Raw genomic sequence first — 22,158 nt, forward strand, 5'->3', positions numbered from 1 at the left:
GGTGGTGGATAATCGGACGTGTTGAGGCAAAGAATTCCAGAGGATGGGAGATATTCGGGAGAAATCTTGGAGGCGGTTGTGTGAGGAACGAATAAGTGTGGAGGAGAGAAGGAGGTCTTGGGAGGATCGGAGATTACGTGAGGGAAGATATTGGGAGATTAGTTCAGAGATATATGGAGGGGACAGGTTGTGGATGGCTTTGGAGATCAGTGTTAGTAATTTGAACTGCATTCATTGGGGAATTGGGAGCCAGTGGAGGGATTTGCAGAGGGGAGAAGCAGGGGAGTAGCGAGGAGAGAGGTGGATTAACCGAGCAGCAGAGTTGAGGACAGACTGGAGTGGTGCAAGAGTGAGCGGAGAGGCCACAGAGGAGGGTGTTGCAGTAATCGAGGTGGGAGATGATGAGGGTATGCACAAGAGTTTTGGTAGATTGCGGGCTGAGGAAGGGACGGATTCTGGCAATATTTTTGAGTTGGAGGCGACAGGAGGTGGCAAGAGTTTGGGCGTGCGGTTTGAAAGAGAGTCGAGAGTTATCCCGAGGCAATGGATTTCAGGTGCGGGTGATAGCGTGATGCCATTTACCATAATAGATAGAACAGGTAGGGGGCATACGCGAGATGGGGGAAAGATGATGAGTTCGGTTTTGTCTACATTGAGTTTTAGGAAGCGAGAGGTGAAGAAGGAGGATATGGCTGATAGACACTCTGGGATTCTGGACAGCAGAGAAGTGACATCTGGGCCAGAGAGGTAGATCTGAGTGTCGTCTGCATACAGGTGGTACTGGAAGCCATGGGACATTATGAGTTGTCCTAGGCCAAGGGTGTAGATGGAAAAAAGTAGTTTATAAAGGAAGGTCATTATTATGGGAAAAAGCAATCTAAACCTACAGGGCACTGTGTGAGAAAGTGATGCCCCTTAAGCCTAATAACTGGTTGGACCACTCTTGTCGGCAACAACAGAAATCAAGCATTTGTGATAACTTGTAACGTTTGTGTTAAGTCTTTTACAATTTTCTGGGGAAAATTTGGACACTCATCATTGCAGAATTGTTGTAATTCAGCCACATTGGAGGGTTTCCGAGCATGAAGGTCATGCCACAGCATCTCAATCGGATTAAGGTCAGGACTTTGACTAGAGCACTCCAAAGTCTCAGTTTTGTTTTTCTTAAGCCATTCAGACGTGGACTTGCTGGTGTGTTTTGGATCATTGTTCTGCTGCATAACCCAAGTGCGCTTCAGCTTGAGGTCACAAACAGATGGCCGAACATTCGTTTTCAGGATTTTTGGTAGACAGTAGAATTCATGTTTCCATTTACAACAGCAAGTCGTCCAGGTCCCAAAGCAGCAAACAGACTGACCATCACACTAACACCACCATATTTTACTCTTGGTATGCTGTTCCTTTTAGGAAATGCTGTCTTTCTTCTAGACCAAATGTAATGAGAAATACACATTCCCAAAAGTTCAACTTTCATTTCATCAGGCCACAGAGTATTCTCCCAAAAGTCTTGTGGAACATCAAGTTGTTTTCTGGCAAAACTGAGATGAGGGTAGACTATATGATCATTGGAAATGGGAAAATAAATATTGTGTAAACATATACCTGAAAATTATTTTTATTAAAGGGAACCTGTCACCCCCAAAATCGACGATGAGCTAAGCCCACCAGCATCAGGGGCTTATCTACAGCATTCTGTAATGCACTCTGTAATGCTTTAGATAAGCCCCCGATGTATCCGGAAAGATGAGAAAAAGAGGTTAGATTATGCTCACCCAGGGGCGGTCCTGGTGCGGTGGGCGTTGCGTTTCGGTCCGGGGACTCCCGTCTTCTTACGATGACGTCCTCTTCTTGTCTTCAGGCTGCGGCTCCGGCGTACTTTGTCTGCCCTGCTGATGGCAGAGAAAAGTACTGCAGTGCGCAGGCAGGCAGCGGGAAAGGTCAGAGAGGCCCAGCACCTGCGCACTGCAGTACTTTGCTCTGCCCTCAACAGGACAAACAAAGTATGCCTGCGCTGGAGCCGCAGCCTGAAGACAAGAAGAGGACGTCAACGTAAGAAGATAGGAGGCGTTGGACCGGAATGCGACGCCCATCGGATCGGACAGCAGCGGGACCGCCCCTGGGTGAGTATTATTATTATTTATTATTATAGCGCCATTTATTCCATAGCGCTTTACATGTGAGGAGGGGTATACATAATAAAACAAGTACAATAATCTTGAACAATACAAGTCACAACTGGTACAGGAGGAGAGAGGACCCTGCCCGCGAGGGCTCACAATCTACAAATATTAATCTAACATTTTTTTCTCATCTTTCAGGATACATGGGGGATTATCTACAGCATTACAGAATGCTGGAGATAAGCCCCTGGCACTGGTGGGCTTAGCTCATCGTCGATTTTGGGGGGGGTGACAGGTTCCCTTTAAATTGAAAAAAAAAAAAACAAACACCAAAAGCCAGTGTAACATACAATGATAAAGTTTCCACCTGGGATACACAATGTGTTATCCAAGAATAGGTAGCACACCTCAGTAATGCTGGAGGTATGTCCTCTTAAGTAAAGACCAAAAATGAGATAATTTTCTCTTTTCCCAATTGAAAACTATAGTGATACTGCCTGACTGTGGTGGTTGTCCACTACTAGAACAACCCTTCTTGATCAAAATGTTTGGCCCCCATAAAATAAAGCCTATACTCACCTCCCATGCCAGGGCCATTCCCGCAGTGTCAGCACTCACAGTCCCGTGCTCGAGTGTGGTTGTTTTAACATGTGACACCGGCGTCCAGTCAGCACTGGCGTCACTGCCCCTGGACAAATCAAACATGAAGATGAAGCCCAGGCTGCAGCTGATCTCAGACTACTTCTTCCTGCTCAATTCAACATGAGCTGGAGACAAGGACATCAGATCTGATTCGGCACTGGCGTCTCAACAACAGAACGGGAAACCCTAGGAAATGGAGTGCCAACAGCACGGGAACCCTAGGAAATGGAGTGTGCCAACAGCACGGGAACCCTAGGAAATGGAGTGCCAACAGCACGGGAACCCTAGGAAATGGAGTGCCACCAGCACGGGAACCCTAGGAAATGGAGTGTGCCAACAGCACGGGAACCCTAGGAAATGGAGTGTGCCAACAGCACGGGAACCCTAGAAAATGGAGTGCCAACAGCACGGGAACCCTAGGAAATGGAATGCCACCAGCACGGGAACCCTAGGAAATGGAGCGCCAACAGCACGGGAACCCTAGGAAATGGAGTGCCACCAGCACGGGAACCCTAGGAAATGGAGTGTGCCAACAGCACGGGAACCCTAGGAAATGGAGTGTGCCAACAGCACGGGAACCCTAGAAAATGGAGTGCCAACAGCACGGGAACCCTAGGAAATGGAATGCCACCAGCACGGGAACCCTAGGAAATGGAGCGCCAACAGCACGGGAACCCTAGGAAATGGAGCGCCAACAGCACGGGAACCCTAGGAAATGGAGCGCCAACAGCACGGGAACCCTAGGAAATGGAGTGCCAACAGCACGGGAACCCTAGGAAATGGAGTGCCAACACCAGGGAACCATGGGCCAAGCGAGGAGTAGGAGAAGTTGTCCAAGTAGTGTACTACTTTCATATAGATGATCAGACGCGCTCACAAAAGGTTTCAAATTATGGTTATTTTTTATTACAAAACTCACCATGGTGTTGACAAAAAGCGATTGGTATAGGGGCAAGTGTAGTGCAGCGGGGTTGGAGCAGTGCAACAGATCGGCAGGGACCACATAAAAGTTCAAAGCAAACATCTTTTAATGTCCAAAGAAACGTACCACTGGAAACCAAACTGTGTCCTCCGTATCGCAGCCGGGGCATCAAGACAGAGACCAGTTACCATGGGCGACTGCACTGCCGTGTCACGCTGGAGGGGCGTCAGGCATTTGCTTCCCTTAGCTCTGTTAACTGCACACCTAAGCCTGACATTGCAGAGCCACCTGCTCTGCAGCATGCAAACAAACACTGACACACCCTACCCTTGCTGCAGGGTTTTTAAATGGAATGGCAGGTATGGCAGTAATGGGCCTGGGTAAAGCTAGGGAATGTGAACTCCGCTTCTCAAAGATGTGATAGGCCACAGTTAATGTTTTAAAGGAGGAGGGGAAGGCAAACACTTTCTCACACAGGGCCCTGTAGATTTGGATTTCTTTTTACCTTAATAAAAGACCTTCTTTTAGAAACTGCATTTTGTAATTACTTGTGTTATTTCTCTAACATTTACATTTGTTTGGTGATCGGAAACATTTAAGTGTGACAAACATGCAAAAAAAAAAAAAAAAATGAAGTCAGGAAGGGGGTGAACACTTTCACACCACTGTAAATTGTGTGATCGGGTCAGATGGGCAAATGCAGATTGTGATCAGCCATGTCCCGGTCCTTTAAGATGAGGCCTTGTCTATCTGGATGGAAATAGACGACGTCTTTACTTCATCCACACACACTTTGCTGGATGTTGCGTATGCGCAGGCTTCACTTGTACAGCACTAGCTCCCTGGCTGTTCAGTAGGCGCCTGCGCAGGGCTCCCATTACTGTGCAGGAGCGAGACGTCCAGCATTGTGCGGATGATGTAGACCTGATCCACTTCCATCCAGATAGAAGAGGAGGCTTTTGAAGAGACCGGAGCGGCACTGTGCACAATCAGGATTCACGGTTGGACGGGACCACACAATTTACATGCAGAGCGAGACATTGCTATAACACGTTCTGAAGCATATAGGGGTAACTATGAGGCTACATAGGGGCTGCAGGACGGCCATTTCTAAGAATGCAGACTCTCATGAAACCACTGTAGGTCCTTAGGGTCATCTATGAATCCCCCTTCCCCACCACTTCAGAGATGGTGAGTCACTTACCTCTGCCGCAGGTTATAATCCGGAGATAGATTGCGGGGAGTGGAGGTGCTACCCAGAGATGGCCGCGACAACAAGTCCGGAGAATGTCTGCTACAGAAATGAGAAATAACGGATAATTACAGGACGACTCATGCACAGAGCGTGAAGTGCTGTAGGATCAGTCTTCTGTACTGGCTCATCTACAGCAATGATGACGACGAGACACAGGGCCGGGGCTAGACGCTCAGCACACCTACCTCAGGGGGAACTCCTGTCCGTGGTAGGTGATATTTCTAGGGTAGTTTACAGGACTTGGCGGCACTTCAAAGACGTCATCTCCAAGACTTTCATCCTCCCAGTCGCTGGAGAAGCTGCTTTCCAAGCAACGGTTTTGGGATGGAGAAGAAGGTGGAGAGTCCAGAGTGGTGGCGCCCGACTCCTGGAGTAAAAGCAGCATCACTGGACGCCTCAAGGCATTGAACACCACGGTCAGCAGCCAAAATAAGAACTGAGAATTGAGAACAGATCTTACAGGTGTGGTGCACAGGACAGCATTACAAGTCCTGACCAGTCATCATACAGCAGGCGGCTGACCACGCTATGTAGGACTGCAGCACCCCTCACCTGGAATACAGCCCACAGCTTAGTGAAGGCTCCTCTAGTCACCAGGGCCACCCTCCGCCACCTCTCTGCCTTATGGATGGCTGGAAGACAGAGCAGCCAGTCTACAGTTGCCCGGCACCGATAGTCTGGGTCCAGCATCCCACACAGAACTTTTAGGAAATCTGGGGGCAGCTCTAGATTAGATAAAAAGAATGAAGGAGTCAGAAAACAGGTAATATAGGGCCCTGATGTCCACATCCCATACGAGACCAACAGTGGACAGACTGAAGGATGGCACTCACCTGATGTGAACTCTGTTGGAAGGTGCCCCTGACGTAGCTGCTGCCAGCCATCGCCACCCTTCGGGAGCTCCATGTTACAAGCCACTTCTAACAATGTCATCCCCAGACTGAGATACAAGGAAAGGTACATTACGAGCCCAAGAAACAACAGGGGGGCACAGAACAGATAGAAGAGGAGCACTCACCTGAAAACATCGGCTGCCTTTGTAAACACCCCATCCAGAAGCTCTGGAGCCATATAACGGGGGTCTCCCTCCTGGGCCTCTGCACTCCCTTCCGCTCCATCCAGTTCCACCATCAGACCAAAGTCCCCGAGCTTGTAGACTCCAGAATAGGAGATGAAAACGTTGGCTGGCTTGATGTCCAGGTGCAGCAGGTTACGGTCATGCAGATGCTTGAGACCTCGGAGGAGGTCACAGGTTATAGCCCAGGTCTGCTGTGGTGGTAGCGGCTCGCCCAAGTTCTCAGAGTGCTGCTGCAGGCTGCAGACACACAGCTCTGTCTGCAGGTAGAGCATCCGCTTCTCCTCCCAGGCCCGGACAAAGTGCAGGCAGTTTGGATGCTTTCCGACACGTTCATGTTTCCTCACCTCCTGTAGCTTGCGGAGACGGTCAGACTCACCGCGGAAAGGCGAAACGGAGCGCTTCACTGCATACACACATCCGTCCTCACGACTCTGCACCTACAAGCAAGGAAATCCCCAGTGTCACCTTCGAGAAGCTGAAAACACCAACCTCAGAGAAAGACATGAAGGGTCCAGCGATTGTCCCCTTTACTGCCCTCTCTGCCCAACATTATATGTAATATTAATTTCAGGTATTTTTCATCTTAAGGTCATCTTCTAGTCTAGCGGATAAGAAAAATAGATTTCTTCATATATTTAGTGTGGATACAATATGCCGAACAATTTAGTTCGATTTGCAATATTAAAGTTATAGCGCCTTATAGGGAGCTATCTCCGGCACGCGCTCGGTGCACAATTGAGCATTCAGTCAGCCTTGGGAGCATGTGTATGCTTGCTTAGCTTTTGGATTAAAATACCCAATAGTTGTTCATTTTTTTAGCAGCATTTAAATAACACGACCTTAGTATTATGACTCTCAGGCTGGAGCACACTATCTAGCGATTTTAAAATCTGTCCGATTTTGTTCCTGCAAAGTCGGACGAGTGTAATGCGAGTACAATCCGATTCTTCCCACCTAGCATCCGATTTATATCCGACTGCAATGCGATTTTAAGCTTTTACACAGAAATTCTCTGTCATTTACACATAGTTTTCAAAGGAAATATTCTTCAAAATAGAATTAAAGCCGGCAACTCATGTGCCACGCACAGTAAAATCACAGAATGACAGGTTATAATAGATAGATATATAGATGTCAGTGACCCAGGAGCCGACAGGACAGAAGAGATGGATTACATAAGGTAACTAGAAATAGAACAGATATGTAGATGTCTGACATACAGTTAGTACAGTACAGCTTACTGTACATGGAATTATTAAAAGATTATTTTTCAGTAAATGGCGTGAGCTCCCGCATAATTTTTTTAGCCAGCAGAGGGAAAGGCGACGGCTGGGGGCAGAGGTTTATAGCCTGAGAAGGTTGTAATACCCATGGAGCTTCCCAGGCTATTAATATCTGCTCACAGCTGTATACTTAGCCTTTACTGGCTATTAAAATGGGGGACCCTTAGGGTTAGGGCCCCCTATAATTAAAAACCAGCAAAGGCTATGTAGACAGCTGATATTAATAGAATAGGAAGGGATCATGGATACTTCCCCCACCCCAGGCTGTAAACCATCAGCTCTCAGCCGCCCCACAAAAGGTACATCTCTAAGGCTGGGTTCACATTGCGTTAATGCAGTCCGTTAGATGGACTTCGTTACACTGTGGCATAACGTGGTGTAACGCAGTTTGTTATGTTAACGCGGCCATTAACCCCTATTATCGGGCGCATCGCCAATGCATGCCATAATCGGCATGCGCTAGCGATGTGCCGTCATTCAGTGACAGAGCCTCGGACACGGGCTGCAGCATCTGAGGCTCCGTCACCACTAGCACAGAAGAATCATCTATGCTAGTGCAGAAGAATCATCTATGCTAGTGGTATAGCATAACGCGATGGCATGTATGCTATAGCGTTAATACAGCCTGTCAACGCTATGCGTTGAACGAGCTGCTTTAACGCAATGTGAACCTGGCCTAAGATGTGTTAATTCTGAAGTGCTGGTTAAGAAAATTACACGGGAGATTTTTTTTGAGAAAAATAAACTTTTAATTAAACACATGTACAGTAGGCTACACACTGTACTAACTGTATATGTTACAGATATCTATACATCTATTCTATGTGTATTTACTGTATGTAATCCATCTCTTCTGTTTGCTCATGCTGTGATTTTACTGTACGCGGTTGCTGAAATGCCGGCTTTTCTTCCATGTATGAGATTATTATATACACTCATACAAACACACACAGTGGGTACAGAAAGTATTCAGACCCCTCCGAAATTTTTCACTCTGTTTCATTGCAGCCATTTGGTAAATTCAAAAGAGTTCATTTTTTCACATTAAATGTACACTCTGCACCCCATCTTGACAAAAACACAAATGTAGAAATGTTTGCAAATTTATTAAAAAAGAATCTGTGAAATATCCCATGGTCATACGTCTTCAGCCCCTTTGCTCAGTACTGAGTAGAAGCCCCTTTCGAGCTAGTACAGCCATGAGTCTTCTTGGGAATGATGCAACAAGTTTTTCCCCCTGGATTTGGGGATCCACTACCATTCTTCCTTGCAGATCCTTTCCAGTTCTGTCAGGTTGGATGGTGAACGTTGGTGGACGCCATTTTCAGGTCTCTCCAGAGATGCTCCATTGGGTTTAGGTCCGGGCTCTGGCTGGGCCGGTCAGGAATGGTCAGTTGTTCTGAAGCCGCTCCTTTGTTATTTTAGCTGTGTGCTTAGGGTCATTGTCTTGTTGGAAGGTGAACCTTCGGCCAAGTCTGAGGTCCAGAGCACTCAGGAAGGTTTTCATCCAGGATATCTCTGTACTTGGCTACATTCATGTTTCCTTCAATGACAACCAGTCGTCCTGTCCCTACAGCTGAAGAACACCCCCATAGCATGATGCTGTCTCCACCATGTTTCACTGTTGGGATTGTATTGGGCAGGTGATGAGCAGTGCCTGGTTTTCTCCACACATACCGCTTAGATTTATCACCAATCTTCATCTCATCAGACCAGAGAATCTTATTTCTCATAGTCTGGGAGTCCTTCATGTGTGTTTTAGCAAACTCTATGCAGCTTTCATATGTCTTGCACTGAGGAGGGGTTTCCATCGGGCCACTCTGCCATAAAGGCCTGACTGGTGGAGGGCTGCAGTGATAGGTGACTTTGTGGAACTTTCTCCCATCTCCCTACTGCATCTCTGGAGCTCAGTCACAGTGATCTTGGGGTTCTTCTTTACCTCTCACCAAGGCTCTTCTCCCACGATTTCTCAGGTGCAGAGTGTACATTAACCCCCCCAGAGCTTTTTCGGTTTTACGTTTTCGTTTTTCACTCTTCATCCCAGAGCCATAACTTTTTTTTATTTTCCCATCAATATGGCCATGTGAGGGCTTTTTTTTTTTTTTTGCGGGACAAGTTGTACTTTTGAATGACACCATTGGTTTTACCATGTCGTGTACTAGAAAATAGGAAAAAAAATTCCAAGTGCGGTGAAATTGCAAAAAAAGTGCAAGCACTGGTTTTTTGTTTGGCTTTTTTGCTTGGTTCACTAAATGCTAAAATTGACCTGTCATTATGATTCTCCAGGTCATTATCAGTTCATAGACACCAAACATGTCTAGGTTCTTTTTTTTATCTAAGTGGTTAAAAAAAATTCAAAACTTTGTAAGAAAAAAAAAATATATATATACATATAAATTGCATCATTATCCAATACCCGTAGCATCTCCATTTTTCGTGATCTCGGGTTGGGTGAGGGCTTATTTTTTGCGCGCTGATCTGACGTTTTTAATGACACCATTTTGGTGCAGATACAATCTTTTGAGCGCCCGTTATTGCATTGTAATGCAATGTTGAGGCAAACAAAAAAAAAATGTTTAGCGATCAGGTTAATGCTTTTTTTTTTATTAATAGATCGGGCGATTCTGAACGCCATGATACCAAATATGTGTATGCTTGATTATATTTTTGTTTTATTTTGAATGGAGTGAAAGGGGGGTGATTTGAAGTGATTTTCAAAAACTTTTTTTTTTTTTTTTTACTTTTGGCATGCTTTAATAGCTGCTACAACTTGATCGGCTCTGCAACATAGAGGTAATGATCAGTTCATCTGGGTGGCGCTCACAGCAAGCCGGCACGGACAACCACAGAGGTCTCCAGTCCTCCGGTTGTTGTGCCAACACACTGGTGACCCGTGATCACGTGACAGGGGTCACCGGTGTGCATATATCCAGCACGATTAACGGAAAACCTTGTTAAATGCCGCTTTGAGAGTTTGACAGCGGCTTTTAACTGGTTAATAGCGGGCACACGTCAGCTGTTCAACAACAGCGGACATGTCCCGGGAAGGATGTGGGCTCACCGCCACAGCACTCGTATGGTCTTGAGTGCTATGCGATTTTTTTCTCGCACCCATTGACATATTGCAGGTTGCGATCCGATATCCGATTACAATCGCAGCATGCTGCGAGTTTTTTCCAGTTCGATCGTGATCCGATCAGAGCTGGACAAAAACCCAATTAACACACAATGTTAAAATAACATTGGTCCGAATGCAATCTAACTTTCAATCAGATTGCATTTTTCCGATTTCATTGCACGTTGGAATGAGTCCTCCGTCACACTGGTCAGAGATCTAATAGGTAAATCTACATATATAGCAGAAAACGTGACTGCCTCAGTCAGACTGTTCTAGTCATCCACAGCAGCCAGAGCTCATCTTTCACTTTATCTTAGCAGCTTCAATGCTGAAAGCTGCACTCTGATTGTTCCAGGTGATCTGTGTTGAACGTTGAGGCAAGTAGAAGTTATTTGTGGATGGTCTGAGTCCCCGACATCCACAGATCGGGGATGTGCTCACAGCCCAACACCGTGCGGGACGCTTGGCAGTTGCCACAGAACACCAGAATTGGCACCCTGTGCTCTTCACCTGTGAAAGCAGGTTCACACTGGGCACATGTGACAGAGTCTGGAGAGCGATCTGCTGCCTGCAACTTCCTTCAGCATGACCGGTTTGGCAGTGGGTCAGTAATGGTGTGGGGTGGCATTTCTTTGGAGGGCCGCACAGCCCTCCATGTGCTTGCCAGAGGTAGCCTGACTGCCATTAGGTACCGAGATGAGATCCTCAGACCCCTTGTGAGACCATATGCTGGTGCGGTTGGCCCTGGGTTCCTCCTAATGCAGGACAATGCCAGACCTCATGTGGCTGGACTGTATCAGCAGTTCCTGCAAGATGAAGGCATTGAAGCTATGGACTGACCCGCCCGTTCCCCAGACCTGAATCCGATTGAACACATCTGGGACATCATGTCTCGCACCATCCACCAACGTCACGTTGCACCACAGACTATCCAGGATTTGGCGGATGCTTTAGTCCAGGTCTGGGAGGAGATTCCTCAGGAGACCATCCGCTGCCTCATCAGGAGCATGCCCAGGCATTGTAGGGAGGTCATACAGGCACATCGAGGCCACATACACTACTGAGCATCATTTCCTTCATGAGATATTTAAGAGATATTTTCACTGAAGTTGGATCAGCCTGTAACTTAATTTTCCACTTTGATTTTGAGCATCATTCCAACTCCAGACCTCCGTGGGATATTAATTGTGATTTACGTTGATCATTTTTAGGTTTATTGATCTCAACACATTCCACTATGTAATGAATAAAGATTTACAACTGGAATATTTCATTCAGTGATATCTAGGATGTGGGACTTTAGTGTTCCCTCCAACACAACAGGACTGTTTGCAAGCATGTGTGCAAAAAAACCCTAAACTTCGAAAAATACTGAGTTGCCTGTTTCAAGAGAATTTGTTACTGCATTCTGAATTTTTTTTAAGTGTTTTTGACAATAGCATCACTCGATATAAGCAAAACTTGCAGAAAGAAAAGTAAAATTCTCTCAGACACCACATCGATGTAAAATTAACGACAAGTGTTGCTGTAACGATGTTTGCACCAATTATTCACAAGGCATTTGAGATCAATCATCGCCTTGTGTTTTTTTTTTTTCAACTTTCAGGTGTTGAAAAGGCCTAAATTTATTTTGCAGCTTGTTCGACATGTGCCATGGCTATAAAAACTTATTACACTTGCCTAAGAGCAGCATCTGCAGGGCACAATTGCATTTTAACGCAAGCAGTTGACGAAAAAAAAAATGAAGAAGCGGGAAACATTTTAACAGTTTCTGAAGACGGAACATGGGATGTAAAGAAGATTGTCATCTTTGGTGTCTTCTCCAATTGGAAAAAAATTGAAAAAACTAGTCTATGCTGTGGTTAAAATGTAGGCTGTGTCAAGCGTGTAATGTGTGCAGCTAAAAAGGACAACAATATTGAGGAATATAATGAATGGTATGAACTCAAGGAAACATGCTCCATAAATCATGAAGTCAGCGCAGGTAAAATGGAGGTCGACGCCATCATTAATATGTTTTTGAGATCGCAGGAGAAAATTCTTTATAAGGGTGCATGTCCACTGTCCGGATATACGGCGCTTTGGATAGAGCATAAAACCCGCTCCGCCCAAAGCGCTGCCCCCTTCTGAATGCGCGGTGATTCCGGATGTGCTCATTGCACACATCCGGAATCTCCGCACCCTATGCATATAGGGTCCTGTGATTTACCTTGCGGCGACAGAGTGTGGCTGCAAGGTAAACAGACATGCTGCGCTCTAAAAAAGACGCACCGCATGTCCGTAAACGCAGGGCAGCCGGATGCGTGTTCGCACGCATAGTGGAGACGGGATTTCATAAAATCCCCTCCACTATGCTGTAACATCTGGACGCTGCGGCGTTCAATCCGCAGCTAATCCGGATGTAAACCGGCCCGTGAACAAACACCCTAAAACATATATTGGAGATGGGGACAGCAAAACATGTAGCTGAATTTTAAATGCAAATCCGTATGAAGATGAAGCTACTGTTGTGAAAAAAGAATGTGTCGGAAACTTACAAGATCGGCCATGAAACTTCAGAGTGTAAAAGAAATAACAAAGGTATCGGTGGAGAAGGTGCTGGAGAGTTACCAGATACAGATATCAGTGAAGTCCTGAAGTATTAAGCGTGGCTATTCCCAGACATGCAGACTCCATGCAGGAAACAAATATGGGCCCTGGACTATAAGAAAAGTTTCACCGATGATAAACCAAGACATGACAACCACCGGGCAAAGTAAGCTGGAGCAAGTGGCTTAACATCTAGACTCGCAACCTTGCATCCCGATAAACACCTCCCACGGAGAAGGTATAGGAGGCAATGAAGCTGATTAATGATGAGTGGTCATTGGATCATTTGCTGAAACGTTGTGCTGGAGGAGAAACAAAACAAGTAATCACTTAACTCACTCATTTAGAATTTTGCTCCAAAACATCTTTATTTGGGTGGAAAGATTGTGACCATAGCTACGTTTTTGGCAATAATTATCTTTAACATGTGATTAATGCCAACTATTGAAGTACTGGACGTGAAGGATTGGACAGCAAGCAGAGATGTACGCGCACTCGGGACGAGGCTCATCCAAGTCGTTAGGAGTGGCGTTCATCTGACTGTTCGAGACTACAGATCTCATCACAGGAAAGAGCCGCTCTGCAGGAATTTTATGAACACAAGGAAGGATCACTATGGTCCAGAAAAAGCAAACAGATTGTAAGCAAACGCGTTTGTGTCATTAGTACGAAAAACTTTAATGCGGTTTTCTCAAAACCACCATTTTCAATTGAATGGAGCTTGTGCCCCATATGAGTATATGAGAGCCTGTCTCCAGTGCCAGAATTAAGTCAATAGCCTTTTTTTTTTTCTTGTAATTTTGACCTTCCTTCAATTGTGCCAAAACCGACTCAATTTTCAGCAAGGGGTCTATTATAATTTTCACTTTTTAATTCTGCTACCAAAAATTGTGACAATCGTAGTAATAAGAATCTCTAAGGATTTTTGTTTCGGACAAGTACACCAGTCGGGATCGTGGCCCCGGTCACCACCGTTTTGTATTCCTTGCCCACTTCACAGAACTTACTTATACTCTACATTATATAAAAAGTTGTAAGCATACTTCCAAAAAGTGTATATTGTAAAATCGCGCTCTCAAAAAATCCTTATACTTGAAATGGTGTTGGCACGGGAGGAGAGTATAGGCTTCTTTATTTTATCGGTGCCAAACATTTAGATCAAGAAGTGGTTGTCCCAGTAGTGGAAAACTCCTTCAAGTGTCCTGAAAGTCTGCGAGTGAATGTGGGTAAGGTTTCGTACAGCGTTTGTCACCAGGTCTCCTCCAATGACGGGGGTATGACATCTCCGTTCTTTATACTAGGATTTCATCTCACAAATGGAGTTTATACGGTGGGGAGCTTCTCAGTATTCTCATCTTTCACCATATTCTGAAAGCCGTCTTTTTTTTTTTTTACTGCTACAGCAAATGTGCGTTTTATTTGCAGATTTTCCCCATAGATTTGCAGATTTAAAAAAAAAAAAATTCCTACGCATTACCATTCATTTAAAGGCAAAACAATAAAACTGTATAATCCATACAGCCATCAATAAAGCAAACTAATAGGAAGTTATCAAAACAAAGCAGGTAGAACAGGATGCACTATGAAAACAAAATGCAGCAAACAAAAAAATAAAGAAACATTTTAAAATTTGGTGAAAAGTGTAAGAAAAAAAAAATAAGGAGCAGAGTCCTGTAAATTGCCTTCATTCCCCAGCCCTAGACCTGCCATGATTTAGTCCCATGTGTTAGAACGCAGGGCAGCTACACATCCCGCTGACCACCCCCCACCCCCATCTTTTCATACCTTATACACTTCTCCAAAAGACCCTCTCCCCAGCTTGCAGAGCGTTTGGAAGCACTGCCTGAAGAAGGTCTCCTCCTTGCTGTGGTCATACAGTCTACTGACCGGCTGCTTGTGTTGAGGGCTTCTGAAGGAGACGCTCTGGGGACGTGGCTGGCTCCAGGACCGCTGCTTATTTGGAAAGAGCCGGCTGATGGGGGGGATGCTCTTCACCGGGGGCCGTGGGGGCAGAGTATAGCAGAGAGCTCGCCCCCTCTTCTTGTGCGAGAAGCTCTGCTCCGCTTGACTAAAATGTGAGGGCACTGGAATGGGCGTGCGGGTAATCCGAGCGTCGTCCATCTCCTCCTTTGGCACCGGCATGACGAGTGCCCCCTGAACGAGGCCAAAAGGGGTCCGTGGATAGAGACGGAACCTGAGGAACCAAACATCATGTCGTCACAACTCACATGATGCATCAAGACCAGCACCCTACAAAGAACCCCTACAGAGAACCCCTACATATGGCAGCGTCTAGCGCTCCGCTCTACATGCACAATGCATCACCCAGATCGCTCTACCACGCAAACACACCTACAGCACTGCCCCACTCTCTCCCCCTACAGATGTGCACCGCGTCACCCCGCTCCTCCTGCACATGCACAACACATCACCTTGCTCGTGTTACTCCAGCATATGGGCGCCACGTCACCCCACTACCCCCCCAGACACACATGCACGCACCGCTCGCGCTCTTCTCCACCCACACACCGCTCGCGCTCTCTCCACCCACAGCGCTCACGCTCTAAAGTATGTAGTTTTCCCTCCTTTTGGTTAGTGCGATTAGGGAGGGAGAACTCGCTCTTGTCCCAAGTACTACCCTGTCATCCAAAATGTGTGCGTAAGGGGGAATTCTAGAGAGCGCCTGAATATCGCTCATTCTACGAGCCGATGTGATGGCCACTAAAAAAGCTACCTTGAGGGATAGGATTTTAATTGAAGCCGATACCATAGGTTCAAATGGAGGCTCAGTCAGCCATAAGGACTACGTTCAAGTCCCATGGGACACACAAAACCCTGTGTATGTGGGCCTAGATCTGCCAGCCGCTTTAATAAATCGGGATATCCAATAATTTCTTGCAGTGTCATAATTAAATAATGCAAGGTCCGAAACCTGTACTTTCAGGGTACTAGTAGCCAGATCTAATTCAAGGCCCTTCTGCAAGAATTTGAGAATGTGCCCTATAGGTATCCCTTCCTTGGCTTTAGGCTATGTGCCCACGTTCAGGATTGTTAGCAGAATTTTCCTGATCAAAACCTGACTCCTTTCACAGGAAATCTGCTCACTTTTTTTCGCGTTTTTCTCACGCATTTTTCTGGAGCGTCCCACTATATATAATATATAGTGGCAAATCCAGAGATTTTCCGCAAAAATGAATGAACATGCTGCGTTTTTTTCCGCAATGCGGTTTTTTTTTTTTTTTTGTGGAAAAAAAACGCAGCATGGGCACAAAAATTGCAGAATGCATTCTAATAATGGGATGCTTAATGTAATCGTTTTTTTTAGCTTTTTTGCAGCGTAAAACCGAAGAAATGCTAAAAAACCTGAACGTGGGCACACAGCCTTAAGGTCATAAGTGGCTAGGAATCGTCTCCAGGTTTCAGCGTAGATCTTGGTTGTAACTGACTTCCTACTTTTTAGAAGTGTATCCATTAGATTGGGGGAGAATCCTTTAATAATGCCCTTTCAAATTCCACGCTGTCAGGTGGAGCCCTGCTACCCGTGGGTGATTGACTGGACCCTGGACAAGAAGATCTGGAAGCACCCAGGGGTCGCACACTGACATTGTTCTTAACCATGAAAACCAAGCCATGCTGGGCCAAAATGGGGGCAATTAATATAATCCTCGCCCTGTGTTCTTTGATCTTCCTTACTACCAGAGGCAACAGGACAATGGGGGAAAAGCGTAGGCCAGATTGAAATCCCACTTCCGTAGGAAGGCGTCCACCACCAGGGGATTTTTCCTCGGGTTCAGAGAACAGAATTGTTTTACTTTTCTGTTTCTTCTGGTGGCAACAACGTTTAGGTATGGTTGACCCCACAAGCGGACAATCTGGCTGAAGACAGCTCTATTCAGACACCACTCTCCCTGTTGCAGCTTAGAAAATCTGCTGTGGTGTTCTTTTCCTTTTATGTAAAGTGCTGTCAAAGATAGAAAACGTCTTTCTGCTGTCTGAAAAAGGCGTTCCGTTATTTCCATCAGAGCCTCGGATCGGGTCCTATCTTGGTGGTTGATATAGGCCACGGTGACTTGATTGTCCGAGAGCATTCTGAGATGGTGACCCTGCAGGTAAACAAGGAGTTTTTTAACTGACAGCTCTACCGCCAATAGTTCCTTCAGGTTAGATGAACCTTCTACCTGGGAATCCCATTGTTCCTGGACCACCATATCCTGAGGGACTGGCGTCAGTAGTTACTATACGAGATGTTATTTTCCCAGGGAACCCCTGAAGACACATTATCCCTGTTAAGCCACCATTTTAAGGAGCTTACGGGAGATGGTCGTAATGTTATTTCTTCCTGTAGGGACCCCCGCAGAGCCCTATCATAAAATAAAACATCCTTCTGAAGGCCTCGTGTGAACCTGAGCCCATTTGACAGACGGAATACAAGATGTTAGGGAACCTAGAAGGGACATGGCCTGCTTGAGGGTCATGGAGGGTCTATTTACTGCCAGGAGAACCTGATGACGGATGTGAATAATTTTGTCAGTTGGCAGACAACACTCTTGATTTTCTGAATCTAAAACGAGACCGAGAAATTGCTGGGTTGTTACCGGGATTTATGGCCTAATCGCAGATTCAAGTTCAGGGTAATTAATCTTATGTTTGTTCTTTGTAGAGAAGCCCTTCAGTTTGACAAAATAAAAGTAACAGTCATCACTATGATTTTTGAGTTCTCCCCAAATCATGGGAACAGCAAATGGCATGGCCGCTTTCCTCATATTCAACCAGTCACGAAGACCATTTGAACGCCTTGAGCATATCACAGGCCCAGCTTTTGTCTTGATCACCAAGTGCACACGTAAAGTACATCTGGTCCATCTTTTTAATATCATGAGTGATTGAACGTACTTGGCCTTTTGGTGTAAAAGAACCACACATATAGCAGAATCTGTTCAGATGATTGATACACTGTCGAGGCATTTTTCTCCTTTAAATTAGAACAGTAAAGTAAGTTAAGTTCAATGGTGGTGACAAACTTAAAAAAAAAATCAATCAAGAATTGGAAATTAAACCGCACCTCATATAGATAGGGTCCTACAGGACACTATTTAGGACGCACATAACAACCAGGGAGTTTATCCCAGAAAAAAGTCCATACCAAGTAGTAGAAAAGACAGCGCCTCAAACATTGATGAAAAAAAAAACAAAACACATTTTATTTCACCTCCTGTGGCAACGTTTCAAACAAAAGATCTTTCTCAAGCACTTGAGAAAAATCTTTTGGATCGAAACGTTGCCACAGGTGGAATAAAATGTGATTTTTCAACAACGTTTGAGGCGCTGTCTTTTCTACTACTTGGTACAAACTAAAAAAAAATGTGATGAGCCGACCGACTATAGATATTTCCCCAGAGATGACAGAGGCAGCTTGTATTTAGAACTGATTTTACTGGAGGTAATCTGGTAGATAACTATGTACACTTGTAAGGTAAACAGGTCAGCCTAGTCCTTACAGATGAACATTTGCAGACGGGCAGTTTCTCAGTGTGATATTGGCTGCATTCAGGTTCTCTCTCTGTGGAGACCCTCACTCAGTTACACCTCAGTGGCTGAGCTGTTTTCTTCCCTCTGAGGTGACTCGCCCTCCCAGAAATGCAGAGGAAATCCTCTCACAATGGCAGCTGTCCGCTGCCTTCCCTTCTATCTCCCTGTGGCAGGGCTCAGATCCCTGTAGAGGCCTGCCTCCTGTCAGGGTCTCACAATGGCGGCTGTCCGCTGCCTTCCCTTCTATCTCCCTGTGGCAGGGCTCAGATCCCTGTAGAGCCGGTCTCCCGTCAGTCTCACAATGGCGGCTGTCCGCTGCCTTTTCATCTCTCTCCCTGTGGCAGGGCTCAGATCCCTGTGGCCTGTCTCCTGTCAGTCTCACAATGGCGGTTGTCCGCTGCCTTCCCTTCTATCTCCCTGTGGCAGGGCTCACATCCCTGTCTGTAGAGGCCGGTCTCCTGTCAGGGTCTCACAATGGAGGCTGTCTGCTGCCTTCCCTTCTATCTCCATGTGGCAGGGCTCAGATACCTGTAGAGGCCTGTCTCCTGTCAGTCTCACAATGGCGGCTGTCCTCTGCCTTCCCTTCTCTCTCCCTGTGGCAGGGCTCAGGTCCCTATAAAGGCCTGTCTCCTGTCAGTCTCACATACCAGTCCTTGCTGCCATCACCATCCTTTTCTGACTCACATCTTAGGCTAGGTTCACATTGCGTTAAGTACTTACCGTTAAACTGATCCGTTAAACGCATGTACAAAAAAGTCAAAATTCTTGAAAATTTGGCTTCACGTTAACGCTTGCGTTAACGCACGTGACTGCGTTTATGTCATTCTGATGTCCGTTTGTGAAGCATCCGTTTGTCTGCGTTTGGCACTGTCAATAAAGTTGTTTTTTTTTTTCCTTTTGTCAGCGTCGGGTGTGGGTGCATACACATTCTCCATTTTGAAAGCATTGAGTGAATTTCTGCTAGCAAGATGTTTGTGTCTGAGCTCGTTAGATTTCGCTTGATGCAGTTGCGACTTCGGCAGAGAAAGCGTATTTCTCCAAAGGAGATATTGGATCCATGAAGTGAATTTCTTACGGAATACATATGGTGCCTTTCACACCCTGTATGTTCAGCTTCGGGATCATCCCTTCAAATTTCAACGTTATCTACGGATATCCATTGAGACCTTTGACGTTCTGCTCTCGCATGTGAAGGATGAGATACATCATCAGCGCAGTACTTTCCGTGAAAGCATTTGTGCGGAGCAACGTTTAGTGGTGACTGAGGTAATTATCATTTTTTTGAACTTTCTTCTATTGACAAAGACAAGATGTAATTTATCGTGGGGCATAATTATGTACATTTAGGCAATTGTATTATTCCATTTTAAACTTGCCTTTTTGTTAGTTTTCTTTTAAAATCCTAACAATATATTTTTTTTTTCTTTGTAATTGCGGACAGATATCTGGCTACCGGAGAATCATTTGCATCACTGCATTTTCAATTTAGACTTGGGAAGTCAACCATTTGCAAACTGGTTCGTGAAACTTGTGATGCCATTTGGAACAACTTGCAACCACTTGTGCTACCAACACCGAAACATAAATGTGGCTAGCGATTTCCCAACATTTCGAGGATGTGGCTAATTTCCCCAACTGCATTGGTGCCGTGGACGGCAAGCACATTCGTATTCAGAAACCAGCGCATAGTGGGTTCCTATACTATAAGAAATACTTTTCTATTGTATTGATGGCTATTGCGGATGCTAGATACCGTTTTGTTGCTGTGGATATTGGTGCGTATGGCCGGACAAACGATTCCAGAGTCTTCAGAGACTCCAACATGGGAAGATGTTTGAAGACACAAAAGAGAATAGTAAAACCAAAAACACTCAGTTTGAAAAAATGTTGCAGTAATCCGCAAGTGCTAGTAAAAGATGTAAAAAACAGGGTATTTGGTTGATACGTTTTTTGCAAAAAATGTATACTAAGCTGCTCTACCAATCTTCACGGTATACCCTTATCAGAGCAGTCCTAACTAATGTATGCAATCCCTATCTGATGTATTTAAAAACCTGATCATCTGTATATAACCTGTGTGAACAGGGTTCAGAGAGGTTATATACAGATGATCAGGTTTTTAAATACATCAGATAGGGATTGCATACATTAGTTAGGACTGCTCTGATAAGGGTATACCGTGAAGATTGGTAGAGCAGCTTAGTATACATTTTTTGCAAAAAACGTATCAACCAAATACCCTGTTTTTTACATCTTTTACTAGCACTTGCGGATTACTGCAACATTTTTTCAAACTGAGTGTTTTTGGTTTTACTATTCTCTTTTGTGTCTTCAGGTTTCTTGGTGGTGTGTGAACATGATCATACAGACTTGTTCACTGTGCAAGTAGCCCATGTGTTCCTGTTTCCATGGGAAGATGTTTGTACAGCAACAACTTCAACATACCCTCAGCACGACCTCTTCCGGGGACCGAAGGCCCAAGTTTGCCCTATGTTTTAGTTGGGGATGAGGCGTTCCACCTCGGAAAAAATCTCCTAAAGCCGTACTCAAAACTCCACAAGAAGCATTTTTAATTATCGCTTGAGCTGGGCAAGACATTATGTGGAGTGTGCCTTTGGTATTTTGACCTTGAAATGGCGTATTTTATTAACTTGCATGCAACTGCAACCTGAAAATGTGGACCGTATAGTGAAGGCATGCATCTGCACAATTTTGTTTCCAGACATGAACCCCAGGTGGCTGACCCCGATGACTGCGATTCGAACCTCATCAGCATAGATTCGACAGCTGTTCGGTCTACAGTTGAAATTATGAGGATTCGTGATCAATTTGCTAATTACTTCACACACGAAGGCCTTGTTCCATGGCAATTCATACACGTGTGAAAATGTTAAAGCCTGATGTTATTGGTGAAATGTGTGGGGCAATTTTTGTTTGAGTTTCCATAACCTTATCTAGTATAAAAAGTTCAAGTCATACAAGAATATTAAATTTTAAAGTAACAGTTTACTATAAAACTTAGAAAATATTCCAACCTCAGTGTTGGTAGACATTTTAAACATATGATATCCCATAGGGATGAAAAAAAACATACACAAAAACTTTGGTGAAATGCAAATTAAACACAAAAAATGTAAACGCTGTAATTGCAACAGGTTGGTGACAGTGAACAGTACTTATAGACTGATATTACATAGTAACATAGTAAGGCCGAAAAAAGACATTTGTCCATCCAATATTCCATCATAATAAATCCCCAGATCTACGTCCTTCTACAGAACCTAATAATTGTATGATACAATATTATTCTGCTCCAGGAAGACATCCAGGCCTCTCTTGAACCCCTCGACTGAGTTCGCCATCACCACCTCCTCAGGCAAGCAATTCGAGATTCTCACTGCCCTAACAGTAAAGAATCCTCTTCTATGTTGGTGGAAAAACCTTCTCTCCTCCAGACGCAAAGAATGCCCCCTTGTGCCCGTCACCTTCCTTGGTATAAACAGATCCTCAGCGAGATATTTGTATTGTCCCCTTATATACTTATACATGGTTATTAGATCGCCCCTCAGTCGTCTTTTTTCTAGACTAAATAATCCTAATTTCGCTAATCTATCTGGGTATT

The 22,158-nt window shown here is 45.1% G+C and overlaps 1 protein-coding gene across 10 annotated transcripts in view; it reads right to left on the minus strand.

Annotated features, from left to right (window-relative positions):
• The window catches only part of PKMYT1 (protein kinase, membrane associated tyrosine/threonine 1), a 57,785-nt gene that overhangs the window by 22,555 nt on the left and 13,072 nt on the right, over positions 1 to 22,158 (minus strand). For 2 of the 10 annotated variants that reach the window (XM_069735211.1, XM_069735207.1), the window contains exons 2-7: positions 14,793 to 15,201; positions 5,958 to 6,454; positions 5,773 to 5,879; positions 5,492 to 5,664; positions 5,125 to 5,306; positions 4,889 to 4,978 (exon numbers count right to left, since the gene is read on the minus strand). In XM_069735211.1, the coding sequence (XP_069591312.1) occupies positions 4,889 to 4,978; positions 5,125 to 5,306; positions 5,492 to 5,664; positions 5,773 to 5,879; positions 5,958 to 6,454; positions 14,793 to 15,149 (1,406 nt within the window). In that variant the 5' untranslated portion in view covers positions 15,150 to 15,201. Of the gene's footprint in view, positions 1 to 3; positions 1,555 to 4,888; positions 4,979 to 5,124; positions 5,376 to 5,491; positions 5,665 to 5,772; positions 5,880 to 5,957; positions 6,455 to 14,792; positions 15,202 to 22,158 lie in introns of those variants that run through there. The other 8 variants (XM_069735210.1, XM_069735204.1, XM_069735208.1 and 5 more) reach the window with 6 other exon arrangements.

Source organism: Ranitomeya imitator, chromosome 7 (genome assembly GCF_032444005.1).
Source record: "Ranitomeya imitator isolate aRanImi1 chromosome 7, aRanImi1.pri, whole genome shotgun sequence".
NCBI classification, from domain to species: domain Eukaryota; kingdom Metazoa; phylum Chordata; class Amphibia; order Anura; family Dendrobatidae; genus Ranitomeya; species Ranitomeya imitator.